This window comes from Prionailurus viverrinus, chromosome A1, assembly GCF_022837055.1.
Source record: "Prionailurus viverrinus isolate Anna chromosome A1, UM_Priviv_1.0, whole genome shotgun sequence".
Classification (NCBI taxonomy): Eukaryota; Metazoa; Chordata; class Mammalia; order Carnivora; family Felidae; genus Prionailurus; species Prionailurus viverrinus.
In genome coordinates, this window is record NC_062561.1 from 153,494,768 (window position 1) to 153,518,266 (window position 23,499).

Genomic DNA, 23,499 nt, shown 5'->3' on the forward strand with positions numbered 1-23,499 from the left:
AATTTTAATATGGTGAGCAATTATCTTACTTTCTAGTTAACTATTTGAAGTGTCACCACTGTTATATTATTCCGTACTGATTTGTTTGTTAAATTTCTAGTGGGTAACTCTTCATGGAATACTCTAGGAAGCTCACAATATTTCAAGTGCATCAAATTATTACTGTACTTTAAATTTACAGCAAGAAATCTAAAGAAAGGTCACTGAAATAGACAACTTTCTTCCAGAGAGTCCCTACCAGCAGGAACCAGATAATTAGTGAAGGATCAGAATGGGTACCAATTCTCTACAACCTATCTCCCATTACCACTTGTCTCCCCCCTAACATACATTTCTACAAGGCAGAAGAGCCCACCAATACCTGGAAAGTCTGTCTCTACTGTTTCTTGCTGAATCACAAAATGTTCCTTTTATACAGGTAAAACATAATCTTAAATATTTCTGTGGCTTAGTTTTCTATTTTCATCATTGTGACGTTTAACTGAGTGATAATTATCTTAACAGATCACAATTCCAAAATTTAAATCTTTCATTTTGTCAAGAAATCAGACGATTCAAACTGTACTCAATTAGTTTAAGGAAATATCCAGATTCAACTGTCACAACTTACGTTAAGACACGAGAAGTGCTATCGAACGTAATACATGAGGATAAATGGGTCTATATGCACACTTTTTCCTTCCAAACTGCAAGACATGACTCTTAAAAAAGGAATTATGCGTGTATTGAGTCATCATCCTGTATTGAAATATAAAATGTCAAACCTGTAATGGAAAAATGTGCTATTCTGTTGCTATTTGTATTTCAATTTTTTTTCCTGAAACCAGTAGTTCAAAGAGAAAAGATTTAAGAAACATACTATTGAGCGTTAACAGACACTCAGAATCAAAATAAAACAGAAAATATACCATACTTTAAAGTACTACTAAAATAAAGACTTTATTAATGAAAGTCTGCATAATGTGTACATCAAAACAAAAGTGACTACTGATGCCGAATAAAAAACTTTCAGAGAATGTGTACCACGTGATTCAATTTTTTAAATTTTATATATATATATATATATATAAAAGCTATATTACAAATAGAAAGCTAAACTATTAGAGTGCTAACAATACTGCTCATACAAAGAAAATTAACAGTAGTAAAATATGAATACATAAGACACTTATTTTTGGTCCTTTTGGAAAAAGAGAACTAAGTTGGGTTTCTTTTTAACACGGCTCCAGCACAAAAATAGAATATGAGATGTAACTGCAACATTCTTAGTGTTTATCCTTGTAATTCTTTAAATGTCACCCGTCATAATAGCAATGAACTCCTCTTGATTTACTGCAGTAAGAAAGAAAACATAAGTCAGAAATACAAATTTTTCACAGGAGAATTGTACTATTTTATACTAAGTATTTTTAAATTTTGTATTATACAAAATTGTTAATAAATTAAGACATATTATTTTGCTTTTACTTCTTTGATAGGAAGTTGACCATGTTTATTAAGTAGAACCTCATGAATACAAAAATACATAATGTGATAAACAATATGAATATAATATTAATGACAGAAAAGACATTTAAGTTACAAAAAAGTCTATCATAATGACAACATTTACATACACTAGCAAAAATAGTTTTAAAGCTTGAAATTTTAAATTTTTTAAATGGTTAAAGCCTCTTTATAATCTTTATTCTATGAGTTCATTTAGCAATCCCTTCCTTCATAAACAAGTTTAAATCTATCATACATGTACATTAGAATTCTAAAGGAAGAAAATATAGAATTTTTTAAAAAGTCAAATTGTTGTTTGATTTTTTATATATTTAAAAGCCACTTAAAAAAATTTGAAAACATCTAGAGTAATAGTAATTTTAAAGGATACAAATTTAGTCTTAATTAGCTAGATAATACAGCAACTATAAAATATAGATGTAAATGCAGAAACCATCACTCATAAAGAGAAAATGTTACCAAAACTATAAATAAAATTCAGTAAGAACCTACAATTTATAAAGCACCATATTTAAGAAGGCAACCTAGAAATAAATAGGTAATAATCTTATTAAATGTAATTTTTAAAACCAATATATACAAATATACACAATTACTGATAGAAATGTTCAGAAAAGAATGCTCCCTCTTTGTAAAACAGGTGATTTCATGGGGTCCAAAACTTAACACATACCTTAACAAAACACTGGTTATGAATGATCATTTTGATAATAATAATAACACTGAATGAGGAAAAGAAAGATCTGGATTCCAATCATATCTCTGATACAGAACAGTTCTGTGTCTTAATTTTTTCATCTGAAAATACTGAACTACAAGATTATCTTTTTAGGTTGTTTCTACATGGTAATATATGAAAACAATCCAATGACTCAAACATTTTTAATTGCCTAGTGAATGCCTACACCATCCTAAGAGTTGTGTAATATACCAAAACAGACACCAGGGTTCCTAATCTACAGTATCTTGAAATTTAAGTGAAGAAGATATTAGGTAATATAAAATTATTTTTAGTTTTCTTAGGAGTAACAATGGTATCATAATTTTGAAAAACAATATCCTTATTCTTAGCAGATGCATGCTAAAATGTGAGGGAGGTCAAGTTCAGGACGTGTTTTTCAAATGATCCAGAAAAAAAATACACACTATGGACAATGCAAATATAGTAAAATGTTAATTGCTGAATCTAGGTAGAAGGGGTAGAAGGTATAAAGGTGCGTATTGTACTAAACTAATATTTTTTCCCTCTATGTTTGAGAAAATTCATAATGAAAAGTTAGAAAAATATTAACCAATTAAAACACATTGAGGAGACGAAATATGTACATCAGGAATGAAAAAAATATACTGGTTCCAGTTTTAATAATCATGTAAGTCATGTTTCATACCAGAAACAGAGAACTGCTGTATAAGACAAAACATGATCTATTATTAAAATAATACACATATCTATGTTGAAAAAAATTCCATCATAATGGGAAAAATCATTACTTCTGAGAAAAACTTAGGCAAGAATAATTCTTGATTTGGGCTCTAAAATAAAACATAGGATTTGGTTTGACAGGAAGTGGAAAGAAAGCTAAGGTATGAGAATACCTTCAGCAACATAGTTAAAAAAAGAAAACAGTGCAAAAATAAGCTCTAAGAAGTTAAGAAGAATAAGTTGGCCAGAAGCTGGTAATGAACCATGAATCCATGCATTTCAATACTAAACATCTGCAAGACATTATGACACAGTAGAACACATAACCTGTAATATTTTCAATGATCTTACAAATTCTAGTAGTGATCTTTGACTTTCGTATAGCTTCATAACTTTCTCCATCAATCATATATAGAGTTTCTATACTAATAAATCTAGCACAATGCCCACCGTTAAATAGGCATCTGATAAAATATTTATTGAATGAAACAAATATAACACTTTTCTCCTACACTGCCTCTTTATTTTATCTTATTTTTCATGTTTATTTTTGAGAGAGAGAGCAAGCAAGCATGAGCAGGGAGGGACAGACAGAGAGGGAGTCACAGAAGTCGAAGCAGGCTACCTACAGGCTCTGAGCTGCCAGCACAGAGCCCAACACAGGGCTTGAACTCACAAACCCCACAAACCGTGAGATCATGACCTGAGCAGAAGTCGGACGCTCAACCGACTGAGCCACCCAGGCGCCCCTCCTACACTATCTCTTTAAACAAAATTTTCATAAATCAATCACTTCATTGGGTTAATCTTATTATAGGTATTTTAAATAAAGAGTTTATTACCTAATAAAGATAAATTATCTACAAATTAAGTAGATTAAGTACCTTAGAGACTACCTGGCTTTAGAGGAAAATTTTAGCAAAATTTAGACAAATTTTAGCATCTGAAGTGACAGTTGAGTATTTTATTGAATATTGAGTATTGAATATTTTATATACTAAAATAGCATGTAATTTTTAAAACTCCATAAACATAGAAACCTAATTTTATTTTTTAGCATAAGAGGTAACACAGTGTTATGGATAAAAGCATAAACAGGTTATAAATCTCTCGGAGCGTTAGTTTCTTCATTTATAGATGCATCCATCTATCCTATGCATTAATATAGATAATACTATATTTACTTCACAAAAGCCATTATGAAAATTAAGTGACATGGGGCGCCTGGGTGGCGCAGTCGGTTAAGCGTCCGACTTCAGCCAGGTCACGATCTCGCAGTCCGGGAGTTCGAGCCCCGCGTCAGGCTCTGGGCTGATGGCTCAGAGCCTGGAGCCTGTTTCCGATTCTGTGTCTCCCTCTCTCTCTGCCCCTCCCCTGTTCATGCTCTGTCTCTCTCTGTCCCAAAAATAAATAAACGTTGAAAAAAAAAAAAAAAAAAAAAAATTTAAAAAAAGAAAATTAAGTGACATAATACAAAATGTAAATGCCAAACACAGAATCTAACAAGTATTAACTACTAAATAAGTGTTAATACTTATCATAATTATTTAAAAGATAGCCCACTTTGGGTTTTTATTTTTATTTTTTTTTCTTTTTCTTCAACGTTTTATTTATTTTTGGGACAGAGAGAGACAGAGCACGAACGGGGGAGGGGCAGAGAGAGAGGGAGACACAGAATCGGAAACAGGCTCCAGGCTCCGAGCCATCAGCCCAGAGCCTGACGCTGGGCTCGAACTCACGGACCGCGAGATCGTGACCTGGCTGAAGTCAGACGCTTAACCGACTGCGCCACCCAGGCGCCCCATACTTTGGGTTTTTAAATGTTGATTTTTCCAAAAATATTTACTGTGTTTTACAGATCTTAGGAGTGATAATTGGGAAAGCATTCTTTCTGTATCATTAGCACAGCTCTATTTAGATCTTGCATTATATCTTCTTTTCCTTTAACTCCTTCACCATATTTATTATTCTAAATACACAATAAACATTTCATTTTCACTGCTCCTAAATACTAAAGTATGAAAAATTCATAAAGACAGAAGAATTACCAGAGTCTACAAAAAAAGACAGCAAGTATTATGATCTTTACTAATTTAACATATACAAAGAAAACAGGTTATATTTAAACAAAACTGCAGCCAAAAGAATCCAAATTAATCAAATTAACAAGTTTTTCTAAAATGCCACTCATACTTTTTCCAAAATAGGCAGGTTTTCGTACAGCTACAGAGACCCATGTAAGTTAAGGCAATATCCCAAAGCCAGACTAAAAATGGATTACAGTTCATTGTTTCTGAATATGAAAATGTCTTTCAACAATGATTTCCTGGACTTGCCACAATAATAGTTAAACTTAGTACATCTTGCTTGAGAAACAGATAATATAAAATAGCTACTATGAATTCTGAAAAAGTGTATTTATCAATTACAAGAGCATTTATAGATATAAATAAAAAACAGTAGTATATGTATGCATGTGCAAGACTATTATTCATATGGTCAAAGACAATATTTGATGCATACACCTAGACCCCATGTAATACTTCAGAAGTCCCTCACCCCCCAGAAATTCAAATCCCAGACTGGATACCAGATTAGATGAATTTAATATGTTAAGAACACCTTCCTCCACTTGCATAAAAAACAAATCTTAACAATAAAAGATTATGCACCACTGTATTATATTTGTAACCAATCTCTTAGAAAAAAAAAGAAAAAATGTTACTTGCCTGTTAGTCATTTAAACAAATGACAGTAGGATGCCCAAGCAACAGTTATACAGTGACTTAAAGTTAGCATTGAGAACCAAAGTAATGTTTTAAGTAAGTATGCACTAAAATCTTCAAGCAATGGGGCTTGAACTCTTGAGTTTCAAAAGCAACAAACAGAGTGGACTAACAAGAGATGCAAGAAATGGGACACATTTTCTATGCAAAGTTTCACATTGTTTAAATTTAAGAGGCAGCTTCATAATTAATATTTTCCTCTAATGTCAAATTAAGCCAATACCAAAACCTAATTTGCATGTGCGTAACACAGGAAAAGAAAATAACTCTAATCTTTTGACACAGGTAGTAGCCGTTACTGACGATTTATGAAATAGACATACCAAGATTTTCTATGCTACTTAAGATAGTACCCTTATAAAACAGAGCTGCTTTGAAATTAGTTTAGGGTAACAGCCAACAGCTTGGTAAGACACAAAAATTTTTTAAATATGAAGGCAGTGGATACTATCTTTGTTTTAAAAACCATCTTTGTTTTAAAATATAAACAGGGGCACTTGGGCGGCTGAGTCCGTTAAGCATCCAACTTCGGCTCAGGTCATGATCTCACAGTTCCTGAGTTTGAGCCCCATGTTGGGCTCTATGCTGACAGTTCATAGCCTGGGGCCTGCTTTAGATTCTGGGTCTCCCTCTCGCTCCGTCCCTCCCCCACCTCTCTCTCTCTCTCTCAAAAATAAACATTGAAAAATAGTTAGACTCTTAAATACAGAGAACTGAGGGTTGCTGAGGGGATGGGGGAGAGGGGAAAATGGGTGATGGGCACTGAGGACACTTGTTGGGATGTGCACTGGGTGTTGTGTGTAAGCAATGAGCCATGGGAATCTACCCCGAAAACCAAGAGCACACTGTGCACGCTGTATGTTAGCCAATTTGACAATAAATTATATTTTAAATAAATAAATAAATAAATATAAATCTATCAATACCCTTCAAAGAACTAGTATTAAAAAAAAAGTTTTATATTCCTCGAATAATATTTACATAAATATGACAAAGTATAATACACAACTCTAAAGTACAATCTACAAACCTGAACTTAGAGCTACTGTCTTACCTCCTTATTAAAGCATGACAGTATTGCCAAAGTAAAGTGTGTATTATGTGCATATTTATGTATGTATGTATAGGTGATACTCTATCAACATGTATCTACTGTAATACACACTCCTGGGTCAGGGCTTTAAATCAACCAACGTCAGAGCACTCACTGTGTTCAAGAAAATGCAGGAGAATATAAAGATGAGTAAAGATACAAAAAAAGGCAAACAAGTTTCCATTTAGTAATAGGCACCTTCAAATATCTTCCTTTAAATACTTACAACCACCTGGAAGGTATTACCATTCTCACTTTAATAAATGGGAAACCACGACTCAGAAAACACTGAAAACTTGCACATTACAGAGCAACTATGTAAGTGGCAGAGATTCAATTCAAATCCAGATCTGTAGGTTTCCAAAGCCTCAGGCCTTTCACCCTATAGGATTCCATACTGCTCTTAAGGAACTTACAATATATTGGAGAGTTACACATGTAAATAACTAACAGAAGGCATTGTACAGAACTGTCAAAATACCGTGTTCCTCTAAATGCTATGGACCCTCAATGGCAGTCTCCATAACTCATACAGAGGCCACCAGAGGAGGCTTGAGAAAATGGAACTTTAAAATGAATCAGAGAGAAAGACTAACATTTTAGCAGACAGAAATTGGCAATTAGAATATTCTAGGATTAAGGAATGGCATGGCATAAAAAAGTGTTTTCAGGGTAGAATATATTTGGTCAAGGCATGTATGTATGGGAGGTGAAAGTTAAAGCAGGACACTGAAGAGCTCAGTAGGAAATAAAACTGGATAGTTAGGGCAGAATCTATCTTAGAGAGCTTTGAAATTTACTCTGTAGGTAGTGAAGAATCATTCGGTGTTCGAAGAGAGGAATGACATCATCAAACCTGTATTTTAAGAAAAGAATGTTATCAAGAAACTAAATTAGAGGGTAGAGGCTCATAGGCATAGAGGGCAATTAGGAGGGTAAAGGGACTGTAGAGTCAGTGAGGGCAAAAACCACATCTGCCTTCCTCATTGTGTAGCAGCACCAGATTGCACATAAGGCACCATATCCAGCAGGCATTCAAGGAAATAATGAATGGGGCTATAATAACATTCCTACCAAGAAATTAGGGCCAGAACTAGGGCAGCAGCAGTTAACAAAGACATAAAACAGTTTCAAAACATTTAAAGAGTAGAAACAATAGAACTTAGTTATAGTTTAGAAGAGCATGTAGGTTAAGGAAGAAGTCATTAAAGGCTGATGTTTTACGGGTGCCTGGGTGGCTTAGTGGGTTAAGTGTCTGACTCTTGATTTCAGCACCAATGATAATCTCACGGTTTGTGGGACAGAGCCCCGTGACGGGTTCTGTGCTGACAGCGCAGACCCTGCTTGGGATTCTCTCTCCCTCTCTCTCTGCCCCTCCCGACTTTCACACACATGAACACAGTCACTCACTCTCTCTCTAAAAAAATAAACACTTTTTAAAAAGTGGAAATTTTTTACCAAGTAGCTGAAATTTTGGTGATGTTCAAGAAGGATTTTGGTGATCCTCAAGGAAAGATTTTGGTGATGCTCAAAAAGTAAAGTACCTTCCTGAAGTGTAGAACCTGATATTACAACCAGTTTATTTGGTTTTAAAGGTCTGCTTCATTCTAAATTGAATTATGTGAAATGTTTATGCAAAAACCCCACTATAGGGTGAACAACAATTATACCAAATAGAGATACTTTGCAATGAGTCTTGAAAATCATTTGATTTTAGAAAAATTTACTATATGCATATATCAGTAATAATACCTAGAATATGTGTTTTACTCAAAACTTACTTTCTCCGTCACCATCTTTATCAAATTCTTCTATCATAGCCCGAAGTTCTTCATCACTCATGTTTTCACCCAGTTCTCTGGCAACACGTCGCAAATTTCTCAAGCTTATTTTACCTGAATCATCATCATCAAATAGTTTAAATGCCTTTAATATTTCTTCATGTGGATCTCTTTCCAATATCCAGTCTGTCACTACAGTTAAAAAGAAATTCAAAAAAAAATTTAAAAACACTTCATAATCACAAATGCATTCGTGAAATCAAAAAGTACTAGATGACAATTAAAGTCGTGAATCTTTCAACATTTAGTTTGATAATAAAATGCCAAATCAGAGCCCGAAAACCCAAAAGGTAAAACTCAAATTATAAAAATCAAATCTGGGTTTTAAAATTTAATCTTTATGTTATCAACAATTCATCCTATTATAAGAGTAAGCAAAACTATCACACAAAGAGGCAAAATAAAAAGGACTACATACCATATTTATTTAAGGTCTACCATTATCAAGAATTGTACTAGGCTCCACTAACACCAAACAAAAACGTCTAGGAGTTTGTAACTTAGCTATAGAGATGGTATATCAACAAAACAATTAAAGCTACTTAGATAAAAGCTGTCTGATGGCTAACTTAAGCACATTATGGTTCCTTAAATTTAACCCTGTAATAAAGACCAAAAATTCCTGACAAATTCACTGCCATCATTGACAGAGATACAATTTCAGACAGACGAAAATTCTGATAGCTTCATGATTTGAAGAAACTCTTGGTTTTCAAAAATATGAAAAGTAGTTACTGAATACGACTGTAGCAAGAACCACCTCTCCCCCTCTGCCCCCCAAAAAAGAAAGTCTGGAAAGATCTCTCTAAAATCATGCCCATTTTGTTCACCAAGATAATAACTCTCAAAAAACTACAATTAAAAGTGAGGAATATCAGACTTCAACAGCAATAATATATTCTAATAGATTAAAGGTAGTAATATAGAATAATGTAGTAAACTTAAACACTATTTTTAATATTCACAGTCATTAATCAATAGCCACAACAATAAAAATTAAAGTAACAATCTGTGGTATAAAATTTTTTCAGTTACTAGGTAAAAATCTGAAAATATCTAAGTAAACATCTCTGAAGTAATTCTACAAGCTAGTCTACTACTATAACAAAAATTATTTATGACTTTCATCATGCCATTAAAAATAATTCAGTTCTAGTAAGGTTGACAGAATCATTAAAAACTTGCAAATGCTTATAGATGGAAAGTTTAATGCACTCAAAAGGAAAAATACAATTCAAGCCCACAAAAAATTATTGTTGTTTTGTTGTACTATCACTGTATTTGGTTAAGTAAGCTTTAGAGTAAGTACCTATTTAAGCTAACGTTAAATCATCTACATATACATTTAATAGTTTTCTATTACCCGTCAATTGTATCCAAAAAGTGTTTCAAGTAACTAATTGAAGTATATTACTATAAGTATGCAAATCACCCAAGCTCATAAATATTCAGTCAAAAAGGAGTTGGCATATACACAGCCATAACACCAAAATAAAATACCATGCTTAACTCTATGGCACATACTCAACTTATTTTGAATTTAGTCCCAACAAAAAAGCAGGACAAGGAAAAAAAAAAGTGTTAAGAAATTTTCTTCACCAATTAAATAATTTACATGACAGGTGAACCAAAAAAGCAGCTTGCTGAAAGTATTAATGTACTTAAAGAAGCAACAGGGTGATGTGGGGAACAGATGGGGCTCCAAGATGTATAAATTCTTATCCCACTAGTGCTTTAATTGTGTTAGTTACTTCAGACTTATGTGTATATATAATCTTTTATCAATACTTTGCCTTAGAATACAACTTTTCTCAGGAATTATAAATACCCATAATTCTGGACAGCTAAAACATGGTATCTTTATGGTGACTCTCCTCCATGCCTTCATGCTCTATTCCTATTCTACAAAGTAGAATTGTAAGAAATACATTTTTTTTTCCAAAGAAAATAAATCAACTAATACACACTTAGGTGACTTCAATCTAATTCACAAATTGCTGTCCATGTAACTTTATTTTAAAATTATACTACCATAAATATACTTCCTAAAAATAGTTAGACCTTACACATTATAAAAATCACTTAAGAACATAGCACATTAGAAAACATCACATTAAAAGTTAAAAAATCATTAAAGGTGCTGCTAGAAATACAGCTTCAACTATATTTCTCACTGCCTTTTGGGGGTTTCTATCCAAAAATACAAGTTATTTTACACTCAACATTTCAGAATTCAAATTCCTCCCACTATCACCAAGATAGCTGTTGTTTTGATGCCGGATCTCAAAAAAGATAACAGCATCATTAACAAATAATCTCTCATATTTGAAGTCTGAACATTTTTTAAGCTGATTAACCTAATCAGCGATTTATTACTACAGTGCTAAGGATACTACCCTTTTTACTCTTAAATGGGCCTCTCTCTTCATTCTCACCACCCTCAGCATAAAAAAGTCTATTACTTTCTGTCTTCAGTCTCTCTGCCCTTCAACCCATCTTTAATACTCTCAACAGAGTTACCTTTCTAAAACATATCTTCTCTTCCACAGAAATTGACAATGATCATCTGCTGACTAAAGTCCAAGCTCTATATGTGATGCAAGACTACCTTTTTGGCCCAATACTATCTTCCACTTCAAACATACTATACTTCCAGTACCACTCTGTTGTTGCTGTTTTCTCTGCCTCCAATGTCTTTCTCTACTGCATCCCACAATCTTCTCCTTAGGATGAAATCCTATTCACATTCCCAAAGGCCTAAATTAAAAATCCCCTCTGCAAGGTCTTCTTCAATTGCTCCAGGCCAGGAATTGACAATTCTTTTTGTTGTCAAAAAACAGATAGTAAATATTTTAGCCTTTGTGGGGGCATAAGGTCTCTGTCTAAACTACTTTCTCTGCCAACTCCTGCTTTAAACAAAATTATAATTTACCACAGAACACCACAGCTTATTATTACTTACATTTAAATGGTAAGCTCCTTGAAAGACCCTCTTGGTAACTTCTAATTAATTCCCCTCCCTCAACCCAACACAGTACCTAATGCCAAAAAAATCAGCAAATATTTGTTAAATAAGCAAAGCAAAATGGTAATAGAATATTCTATTCTAAAGAGGCAATGGAATGTGCCCAAAGATTCTGGTTACGTGTCAGACTTCATCCAGAAATATCTGTGGAACAGTATCCTTCACTAGTGATAGATGATACATAAAACTAAGACTCAAATGTTCTGATTTGGAGTTATCTGTCCCAAAGTATAAAACATACCTTCATCTGTGGTCAGTTATTATTGAAAAATAATCCACAAATGGAGAGAATACAGAGCTCTTGACTTCAATTTCTAAACAGTAATAAATTTTTATTTGACTGATGGTATTTTCAAGCAGGTCAAAAGTTTAATCTTTGAAAGTCAGAGAGAAGTTTACCCATGGCCATTAATTCTGGAAGAAACCCAGTAATCATGCTCTCTTTTTTTTTAAGTTAATTTATTTATTTTGAGACAGAAGGAGGGAGACAGAGAGAGAGGGCGGAAGAGTAGAGAGAGGGAGAGACAAAGAATCCCAAGGAGGCTCCACATGTCAGTGCAGAGCCAGAGGCGGGGCTCTAACTCATGGACCTGTGAGATCATGACCTGAGCCGAAACCAAGAGTCGGAGGCCTAACCTACTGAGCCACCCTCATACCCTGTTATTAACACAGAAAAGATGGACGGTCAGGAAAAGGTGAATATGGCATGGGACTTTGGCTTCAACTGCTAATAAGATCACAAATTTAAAACTGTATTTACTTAAGATGACATGTGCTACATAAAATTATTAATGACAATGATATAATGCTTAAAATAGCCTGCAACTATGAAAACAGGGTAATCAGAAAAATATAAATACATGGAATACAATACTTTTTATGTTCCAGTGATGCATGTACAATTATTATGAGGCACTAAAACACAATAAAACAAAGACAATTTTTAAAGTAATACTAACAAATACTTAATAGTACTTACTATAGCTAGGCCCCTTGCTAAGCACTTTACTTATTAATTTATTTATTCCTCACAACCCACAAGATAGCCCCAATTTATAGTTGAGACACAGAGAAGTAAAATAACCAAATTATACAGCTAGTAAGTGGCAAAACCAAGATCTGAACCCAAGCAATCTGGTTTCAAACTGTCCATGCCAAACCACTACATTGTATCAAATGTGCCTGAATTGCAGCTCTTTCCTAATGGTATCATTGTCACTATATCCTAACACCTGTCTATAAATAATCTAAATTGGAACTTGGACTAAGATCATGAACTATACAAGAGCTTCAATACTGAAAGACTGAAAGAATAAAGATGGCTCTCCTCCTCTCAATAAATCTACCAATTAGAAAAAACAAAACAAAACAAAACCAAAAAACCACACGCAGTATGCTTCCCAGAGGGACAACCTGCTTCTCTAAACAGTTACTTCTCAGTGTATAAATTGAAGTTCTTCTGTGTTGTGCTTTCTTTCTCTTTTAGGCTCATCCTTTAACTTCTCTCTTCACTTTCATTTTGAGTTTTCAGATTAAAAAAATAAAAACAATGATTTATGAAAGGACTCTATCTTTTCCATATGTACTAACTGCCATTTTTTTTTGCTTTGTGTATTGCTTCTTGCTGAATATTTACACAAAAAGTTTATGTGTATGTGTAACTGGATTTGTTCCTAAATTTTTTACATCTCTAAAAACATATGAAATGTATATATCATGACCCATATAAAGTGGTTATCAATGGTTTAGAAAATTTATTTAATAAAAACCTGAATATACATACATTCTACGTATAATATTCTACATAATGTATTTAAATTATAATAACAAAGTCCTTGCCTTCCAGAATCTTCTATACTAAAAAGCCTGATATATGCTGTAAATAATTCACGAAAATCAACTGTATAAAATTCAATCATATTAAGCTCATGACACATTATGCTTAGTTGGTTGTTCTACAATGATTTTTCCTGCTGAAGTCTGCCAAATGCCTCCTTTACCACAATCTTCTCTCCACTTGCAACTTTAAACAGATGACTTTATTCACCAAGATCAAGTCACTCAGAGTATGTAGACCTTCATAAGCTTTGTCAACCTGAAGGCATGCCCTTCATCTAGAGCCAAAGATAACAAATGCTACAGGTTTTCTCTTCTCCCACTCTGCCAACAAAAATCACACACCAGAATGGTCTTAGGAAATATTTTCCATACAAAAGGATATCAAATTTTCTGTTTTACTCTAAGAAAATAATTTTTTGATCATCCTTTATCATATAATATAAACACATATTACTTAGAAAAACATCCTCCCACAAAAAGCTACACAATAGTTCCTTAGAATCTTCAGAACTAAAGACAAAATGATAAATTCCACAGGGAAGCTGTAAATCTTATATTTTCTTTGAAATTAAGTAAAAAGAGTGTCCCCCGGCCCCCATATGAGATCCACATTATACCACAATGTTCTATAACAAAATTCCATAACCCAGAGAATTAAAAAAATACTAATATTAACCAGATAATTTCCTAACAAGTGCTAATTACAAAGACTATTAAAATACACACCAACTTCATTAAAATCTTCAAAGGTGATTTTCCCTGTGGCTTCTCTGTCATAATCTTTAAGAATCTTCAGTACATCAGCTTTTTTTACATCAAACCCCAAGGCTCTCATTGCCACCTTTTGGATTAAAAGGGAAAAGCAAATTATCAAGCACTCTTTCAAAAGAAGTGACTTCTAATTCTTAAGTTTTCAGAACTTAAGAGAGGTAAACACATTAATGAAACATTTAATTCTGTTGCATGTTTTATATCTCTAAAAAAACAAAGTGATAGTTTTTCTTCACTACTGAAATTAAATGGCAATTTTTTTCATTTATATATCTTTTATAGGACATACCAATCAAGTGTTTATAAAATACACTATACAATAGGCTGACGTAGTGTACAGATCATTTTACTTATTTTTTAAATGTTTATCTTGAGAGAGAGAATCCCAAGCAGGCTCCACGCTGTCAGCATAGAGCACGATGTGGGGCTCAATCTCAGGAATTATGAGATTATGACCTAAGCTAAAATCAAGAGTCAGGCGCTTAACTGACTTGAGCCACCTAGGCACCCAGTATACAGATCATTTTAACAAGTTATTTGCTCTCAAATGATTAACAACCAAAATGCAAAAAAAAGGCATAGCATAAATATTAAAAATTTATACAACAGAAGAGATAAAAGAATGAAAATAAGAGTTACCATAAGAATCTACACGATTAGTTGTTAAGTAAGTAGTTCAGGTCCCTGAGTTTAAAGAAAAGATCCAAGATCCTGTTACTGTTAACAAGAAGAGAGACATGACACTGACTAAAGAAGTCTTACTTGGAGAGGTTCCATTTGTTCCCTGATGTATGGATGAAATAAAGTAGAAGGGCAATAACAAAAGGATGACTGGTATTAAAACAGATACCATAAAAAAGAGGTTTGAGGACAGTGAAGAGAGCAGCTTATCTTACCTGAACAGGAAGAGCTCAGGTGGAAGCAAGTAGTAAAAGTGTGGAGGGCATTCAATAAAAATTAAAGGAATGTGAACTTTATGCAGTTTATAACAAGGAGCCACTAGTTCCTTTCTCATTGTACTAAGTGTGAGATCTGTACTACCCTAAACACCAATTTTCCCTTGCATCTTTAGAAATAATTCTAGGCCCTAAAACTGACATTTTTCCCCATTAGCATCGTGTCAACATCTAGACATCATTTATGTTGTCTGCACCAGAGAAAGTACATAAAGAATATACTACTAACATGTTCAAATTAAAAGAGAAATAACACTCTCACAATGTGAAAAAAGAATGAGTTACCAAAAACCAAAGAAACAAAAAACTGTGGGAAGAAGAATACAGTAAAAACTGTTTAAATCTTATAGTTTGAAATCTTTTAATTATGTGAATGAAAAATAAGGCCTTACATAGAAATTTATTTTTATATTTAAAACACTATTCATTTTACAATATGAAAAGGAATTTCTAAAAAGATGTTAGTATTATTCAATTTTCTTATAGCATTTAACTGTGAACATTTAAAACGGTTTCATATTTCCAAAACCAGTCAGTTTAAATACTTTAGAAATGTATTTTAACCAATTATCAAAAATGAACATCATTTTAACAGAAAAATATATATTTTACATTACACTATTACCTTTAATTCATGATAATCTATTGCTTCATCCTTGTCTGTGTCAAATAGTTCAAAAGCATCTTTAATTTCTTGTTTCTGTTCTTCAGAGAGTTCTCTTCTTTTTTTCCTCTTTGTTTTGTCTACCACAAGCTCATTTCTACGAAATGAAAAGAAACAAAGTCTTTTTAGCCTACTTTAATTCTATTCTCCTATGCATCCAGATGATTAAAATGCAACAAAAAAATTAACCGATTGAATAATTTTTTAAATTTCTAAAAAGGAAGTTATGTGGGAGAATCAGAAATCTTCCGTACATGAGCCTTGCTCATTCCATAGTCTAAGCTGCTATAAATTTGCACTTTCCAAAAGTGAAAAGTATTACAAGTTATTCAAAGAAATGAAGACCTAACTTTCTTTCCTTCTAGCTTTGTATTTATTCTCACTGATATTAAAGAGGAAAAAATCAGAACTTGAATAAAAAACATTGTTTTTATGACAAAAAATCGCCAACAAAAGAACAAAGCATTCATTATTTACATTGCTCTAAACATAGTGTTAAAAAAATCAAAGGAAAATTCCTGATGATCGATATGTATTTGGTTTACTTCTGATATCACTTATAAGTTACCTAAATTTCTACCCAAAAAAGTTTAAAATTTAACAATTAACTTACAAAGTATTTTAGCATGGTAGGTTACAAGTGATTTAGATTACACATAAGTTTGGCACTTTATTTATAATTTCTTTCATTGATACGTCTAAACAAACCATGAAAACGCCAAAAAACAAAAAAAAAAGTATTTGTGCTAATTTTCTATAATAAAGTGAAGAGTCTATGGTTTTGTAAATCTCACTTGTAAATTTAGATTGTTTCTCATAAACTCTGGCAACTTTTTTAAAGGAAATTTTATTTTAAAAGCCAGAAATGTCCTCCTTAAGAGATACTGATTTTAGCGTTCCAAAATTTTAAATGCCGCTGCAACATCTGCATAAAAACAAGTTTTGAAACCCAACAAACTCATAAAACTTTAAAATGTAAAACTCGGGATGATTTCAGTAAAACACGTTATCTATTTGCCTGTATTTTGTTCTCTAAAATCTACAACAAAGGCAAGAGAGGATTAGAAAGTGACCGAAGACGTACAATAAATAAAGCTGAGGAAAATCGGTTTATATCAGCTCGAACATTTCCCAGAGTCATTTTCTCTGAAAGGCCAAGTCCACAACAGACCTACAACTGACCCCACGCAAGGCTCCCACAGGAAACTCCTAGCCAAAGGCGGCACCAGTTTAGAGAGGCCTATCTAGCTATTTTTAAGGTATTGACGTCTACATGGGGCTGGGGGCAACAGACAGGGGGTTAGAGGTCGCAAGTGAAGGAAAGGTAAAGAAACTAAAAAATTTGAAAAATCTTAAGAGATTACCAATTAAAGTCATTAAAATGGGTCTCCAGTTATACCTTAATATAGGGCCCTAGCAGAAGAGCAGTGAGGGGTTAATGTTATTCCCAAATTTTATAGTTAAATATGATGACAGCACTGCCGCTGAGGTGCGGCCGTAGACCAGGAAGGAGGAGCTGAAGGAAGGGATGCTCCATGGCCTGATTTCTCGCAGAAAAACCGCGAGAAGAAACATCGCGATATTTCACTCCCTCCTCGCAACGAAAACAGCCCATCTTTTTGGTGGTGCAAAGCCCAACGCACTGATAGACGTGTCTACCTCAGCAGAAATGCACGGGGCTCATCACCTGCGACACACCACGGCCCCCAAAGTGAGGGGTCCGGGCCCGGGAACGCTGGCCGAGACTCCTCTCCCTCGTCCCAAACTGCATCCCCTTCCTCGCCTCGGCCCCAACTGCCTCCCTTCCACACACACCCGCCCTGGGGCCCGCTGCGAGGTGTGGAGAGCTTCGCGGCCTCCTCATTACCGACCTCAGAGCTAAACTCATTTTCTCTTCGGACAGAGACGTTCCTCTCAAGAACGACCTTAACGCCCTACCCAAGGCAGCACGACTTCCACGAGCCGTTCAACAGACGCCAACGACCTCAGCGGCCTCAAGGACCTCCCACAAGGTAGACACTTCTGAGCCGGATTGGTTGACATTGCTAATGTCCTGCCCTTTGAGGCGGAAGCGTCATTCGTTCTCTTCTCTCATTGGGTGTATCTCGCGTCAATCAAAGAAACCTCTCCTCCCTCTTGGTTTCTTGCCCCTCCTCCCGCCCTTTAGATTGGCCTGTTGCGGTTTCCCCAAATCCTTTGCGGAGCGAGGGTCTGGATATTTGCGTGGTAGAGGGAGGTTGGTAGCTGTACCTCGTTTCACGCAAGGAGGCCTGTAATCTGTGGCGCTTGTCCGGAGACAAGACGGACAGCTCCGAGGGAAAGGAAGGAAGGGAGAAGAGGCACGCTGTGGGCTATCCTCAGTCTAGAAGGAGGGAGTAGCCGGGGAATGAGGTCTGCCAAATTTGGCTTCGCCATGTTCTAAAACTTTGGGTGGGGGTTCTAAAACACAGGCTTAAACATCCTTTTCTCCCATTCTGATTTTAGTTGATATGAATCTGCATTCTTTTATCCTTACAAACTGGCCAAGTGATTCTAAATCAGTTGCTATGGGTTATTTTTGTGTAATTATTGGGTTGGATTATTAGGCTACTTACGGTGAAGCTGTACTTCACCTTCTCTTAGCTCTCTTTGTCCTTGATTTTTCGATAATGTCCTTTATTTTCCAGGGTTGTAAGCTGCTTATACACATTATAGTATATCTTCACTTCAAAACTAACTTCTTGAAGCTCATTTGGGTAATTAATTTGTTTACTTGTTCGACACTCCTCCTAAGGAAGGCTGACTTCCTTAAAAGTACAGGATTTCATCTTTCATTTGACGCTATTCCTAGTGCCTAATACAATGCCTGATGCATAGGTGCTCAATAAATATTTGTTGCCTTCAATGGAATCTTGCTGTGAAAACCCACAAAGCACTGAACTAAACTGTAAACTTCATAAAGAAATAAAACAGCTTGAATGTGGGGGTAGAGCAGGGGAAGGGGGAAGATACGTAAACACTATGGTGTATGTATGAAAGATATATATGTGTTTAAAGGAGGATAGGGCAGAAGAAAGTCTTCTTGAAGGATTTGACATATATGTTAGGCCTAGAAGGATAAGCTAAATTTGAACAAGTAAAACTAGTATGATAGTATAACTCTAAAAATTAAAGGTTAGGTGCCCCTGGGTAGCTCAGCGGGTTAAGTGTGGGACTCTTGATTTGGACTGGGATCATGATCTAAAGGTTTGTGGGAGGGAGCCTTGAGTTGGGCTCTGAGCTTACAGCATAGAGCCTGCTTGGGATTCTCTCTCTCTTCCTCTCTCAAATAATACAATAAACTTTTTAAAAAATAATAAACATTAAAATTAAAAGTTAAAGGATAGCTGCCCAAAAAACAAAAGTAGAAAACTTACCCTTTTAAAGTACTTTCATAAATCACCTTTGAGTCTAAATGGAAAGGGAATATTGCCACTAAAAAGGTTTTTGGTCCTTTAAAAGGGAGTTTGGGGCGCCTGACTGGCTCAGTCTGTAGAGCATATGACTCTTAATCTTGGGTTGGTGAGTTCGAGCCCCACATTGGGCATGGAACTTAAACTTTAAGAAAATTAAAAATAAAAGAGAGGTTTACAAATTATTAAAATACTTGATACATCTTCATGCTGCCAGTAAATATCAAAATGAAATGGTCACTTTTCAAGGAAAACATAACTTAAAAAAGGTAGAAAACTGAATTAGGTCAGTAAGTATAGATAGGACTGAATGATAGGATGCCACCAAAGATTTATGCCACAAAATAAAAACATATCCAGCCCACTCAGTTATGAGCGAGTTAAAAATTCGTGAGGAGCTAATTATTGTGCTTTAAACTCAAAACACGATGAAAAGTTTGAGTGTTGAAGCTAGCACAACCCATAGCATCCTCAAAAGCATTTAAAATCACTGTATGCCCCACAGTGAGAGTGTATGTGGTGCTCACCATTGTGTGTGCCTAGCTCATATTTGATGTTCATTGATGAGCATATGTGCAAAAATTTTAGATGTTGGCAAAATCAATTTGGTATTGTCTTAAAGGAACATTTCACTATAACCAAACAGTTTATTCCTAAAATGCAAAGATAGGGGTGCCTGGGTGGCTCAGTCGATTGAGCATCCGACTTTAGCTCAGGTCATGATCTCCCGGTGTGTGAGTTCGAGCCCCGCGTCGGGCTCTGTGCTGACAGCTCAGAGCCTGGAGCCTGCTTCAGAGTCTGTGTCTCCCTCTCTCTCTCTGACCCTCCCCTGTTCATGCTCTGTCTCTGTCTCAAAAATAAATAAAAACATTAAAAAAATTTTTTTTAATTAAAAAAAATGCAAAGATAGTTCAAAATATAAATCTGTATTCATCATAATGCTACATTAAGGAGATTGCCTCCAAAAAAGCACGGGAAACTATTCAGAATCCATTTCTAATAAAATACATATTAATCAGCTCTAGAAGGTACATTTTTAACTTGAGCAACATACTTGACAAAGGCTAGTGTTTCTTAAACATGGTACCTGAAACACTAGAATTTTGTGGGATGTTTATGGTCATTTCATGAAGAATGAGTTTTGTGGGCAAATAATTTGGGAAAATAGATTTTTAAATGTTACACTAAAATGTTTGCTACAGGATATCCTACTAACAGAATGACAGGAAAGTTAATCATCACTTCTGCATAGTAGTGAGAATTAGTGACAATTCCATTCCTTGCTATAAGAGAAAAAAAACCTCTAGGTGAAAAACCATGCACCCTGATAAAACTAGGGGTCAGATCATCTATTACTAAACTAAGCTAGGGGATTAGCAACTCTGCCACAGACACCATTAAAATAGTTAGCAACACTGTCTTTGAAATTCTAATCAATGATATAATAAACAAGAAAAAGAAGTGATATATAAAATTATCGTTAAGTGTGGATAATATGTTTACCTGGAAAAATCCAAGAGTATCAAACTATTAGAATTGAGAAAAGAATTCAATAAAGTAGATGATTTTCAGAAAAACTTACAAAATCAACAAACAATTGCAAGTTAATAATAGCCTTATGAAATTCCTACCAATAAACTTGAAATCTGTAGGATCAGAAGGAAGAAAATCACAAAATTTTACTAAAAAATATGAGATTTGAATAAATTTATACAGAAGCTTTTCTCCTAGATGGGATGAGTCATTACTGTAAAAATGTTGATTACACTCTAGATTTATCTGTAAATTTAATATAATCAAAATGAAAATTCTCAATTTTTTTCTTAAATGTAATAAAAGTTCTTGTAAGGATCATCTCAAAAATTGCATAAAAATGTTACAAAATGGTTGGGGCGCCTGGGTGGCGCAGTCAGTTGGGCGTCCGACTTCAGCCAGGTCACGATCTCGCGGTCCGTGAGTTCGAGCCCCGCGTCAGGCTCTGGGCTGATGGCTCGGAGCCTGGAGCCTGTTTCCGATTCTGTGTCTCCCTCTCTCTCTGCCCCTCCCCCGTTCATGCTCTGTCTCTGTCCTAGAAATAAATAAAAACATTGGGAAAAAAAAATTTTTTTTTTAAATGTTACAAAATGGTGAAAAAGAATAGTAATAGAAAAATCACTCTACAGGATATTAAAATGTATTTGCTGCTATGGTAATCAAAATAATAAATCCAGAGCCAGAACCAAAAGTAGATAGAACTTGTGGTTTAAGAAGATAGAAACCTTAGTATTTGTTTAGTCTTCCTCCTGAAACTTTAATAAAACAATAGCTGAGAAATAATTTTTTTTAAGTTTTATTTTATTTGTTTGAGGCAGGCAGAGTTAGCAAGAGCGGGAAGGGCAGTGGGTGAGTGAGAGAATCCCAAGCAAGCTCTGTGCTGTGAGCACAGAGCCTGATGTATGGCTTGAACTCATGAACTGGGAGATCATGACCTGAGCCAAAACCAAGAGTCAGACATGAACCTACTAAGCCACACAGGCACCCTGAGAAATAATTTCTAATACTGAAGTGATCTGGAGAGCTACCATTAGCATAATAGGTATTTCAAAACATATCTGAAAGATCAAGCAATATGGAAGCCTGTTGACAAATGAGGTAGACCATCAAAGTGGCAACTCCTCAGAATTTGCAGGTGACTAAAGCTTCACAGAGAGTTGATCTGCCTGACAGTCCAGAAAAGACGCTAGGCTTAGAGTTGTCTGGCACAGTAGAGGGTGGAAATGAGAAGAGGGCTGAATACAGAATTTAAAAGCTCTTTAGGAAAAGTACTGCACTTGAATTCTTCCAGATTCCCCTCCCCAATATTTTCTTCATGTCTACCTCGAACCCCAATCTTAAGAATGAAGAATCAAAAACCGTCAGAAATAAGAAGAAAATCAGCAGCATGAATGATAAAACTAAGAAAAACAACTATCTAGGAAGACTCAGAGTCAGCTTAGGAATCAAAGTTCATAATATTAAGCTTCCTAAGAGGTAGTCAAGAAAAAACTGTTTTAGAGAACAGCATACTCTGAAACAGTAACATTCTGATAATAATAAAAGCCTGTTAAACATATGATCGATGAAGTCAAAAATGTAATAGAATGATGAGATGATTTCACTGAGGAAATATTCCAGAACTTAAAGCTTTTAGACAAAAACATGGAAAAATTGGAAAAACATGAAGAATTAACACAATAGATCCATCATATGACTAATAAGAATTCCAGAAACAGCAACAAATGGAGAAGAGGCAGAAAAATATCAAAAACGTAACTGAAGAAATATTCTAAGAACCAAAAAATTAGTACAAGTTTTCAGATTGGTAGGACATGCCTCATACTGAGCAAACTAAAATGGTAAAAGAATCAACTTATCAGTAAGACACTTCATTTTTTAAAAATATTTTTAACCTTATTTTGAGAGAGAGCAAGCAGTGGAGGGGCAGAGAGAGAAGGGAAAGAAAATCCCAAGCAGGCTCCAGTACTGTCAGCGCAGAGCCCAACATGGGGCGTGAACTCATAAACTGGGAGATCATGACCTGAGCGGAAACCCAAGAGTCAGATGGTTAACTGACTGAGCCTCAAACATAAAAACATCAGAACATCAAAAATAAAAAGGTTAACTTTCAGGGGCACATGGGTGGCTCAGCTCGTTAAGAGTCCAACTTGATTTGGAGTATACCAGATTTTATATGTCTGCTTATGTAATTCAATCTGAAGTACTCCACCTAACCTCTTAAATCTTTTAGCCAAAAATGTTTAACTTGAATTTAAGTAAATCTTAATACATAATTTCTCATGTATAGGAAATTAGGAGATGGAGAAACCACTTAAAAAAAAAAAATGTACCATGGCATCAGACAAATCTGGAGAGTAACACATTCTGTAGGACAAATGGCCACTCTCCTCAACAAGTCAGTGCATGAAAAAAGGGATTGACCTAGATTAAAAGAGACTTAAAGGACATTACCTCCAAATAGAATGCCTTGTGCTGGATTAAGACATTGGACAAAGCAGCTGTAAAAGGCATTATGGAGACAATTGTGGAAATTTGAATATGGACAGGAGATTACATGTTCTAAAGAAATTACTAGTAATTTCATCAGGCATTTTAATAACATCTTGTCCATTTATGAAAATGTTC

The 23,499-nt window shown here is 34.7% G+C and overlaps 1 protein-coding gene across 1 annotated transcript; it reads right to left on the reverse strand.

Annotated features, from left to right (window-relative positions):
* Positions 1-913: 913 nt before the first annotated feature.
* Positions 914-17,936, reverse strand: CETN3 (centrin 3). Its single transcript, XM_047868676.1, has 5 exons — positions 17,779-17,936; positions 15,869-16,004; positions 14,243-14,357; positions 8,593-8,784; positions 914-1,332 (listed from the first exon to the last, which is right to left on the reverse strand). The coding sequence occupies exons 1-5, from the start codon at positions 17,793-17,795 to the stop codon at positions 1,289-1,291; spliced, it is 504 nt and encodes a 167-aa protein (XP_047724632.1). The 5' UTR covers positions 17,796-17,936; the 3' UTR covers positions 914-1,288.
* Between the last annotated feature and the right edge of the window lie 5,563 nt (positions 17,937-23,499).

Excerpts from the sequence above, each read along its gene's own strand:
- CETN3 (XM_047868676.1), bottom strand. Across the intron at positions 8,785-14,242 it reads TGAAGATTTTAATGAAGTTG|TGACAGACTGGATATTGGAA; the intron begins GTGTGTATTTTA and ends TTTTAACTGTAG. Across the intron at positions 1,333-8,592 it reads TAAAGATGGTGACGGAGAAA|TAAATCAAGAGGAGTTCATT; the intron begins GTAAGTTTTGAG and ends TTCTTACTGCAG.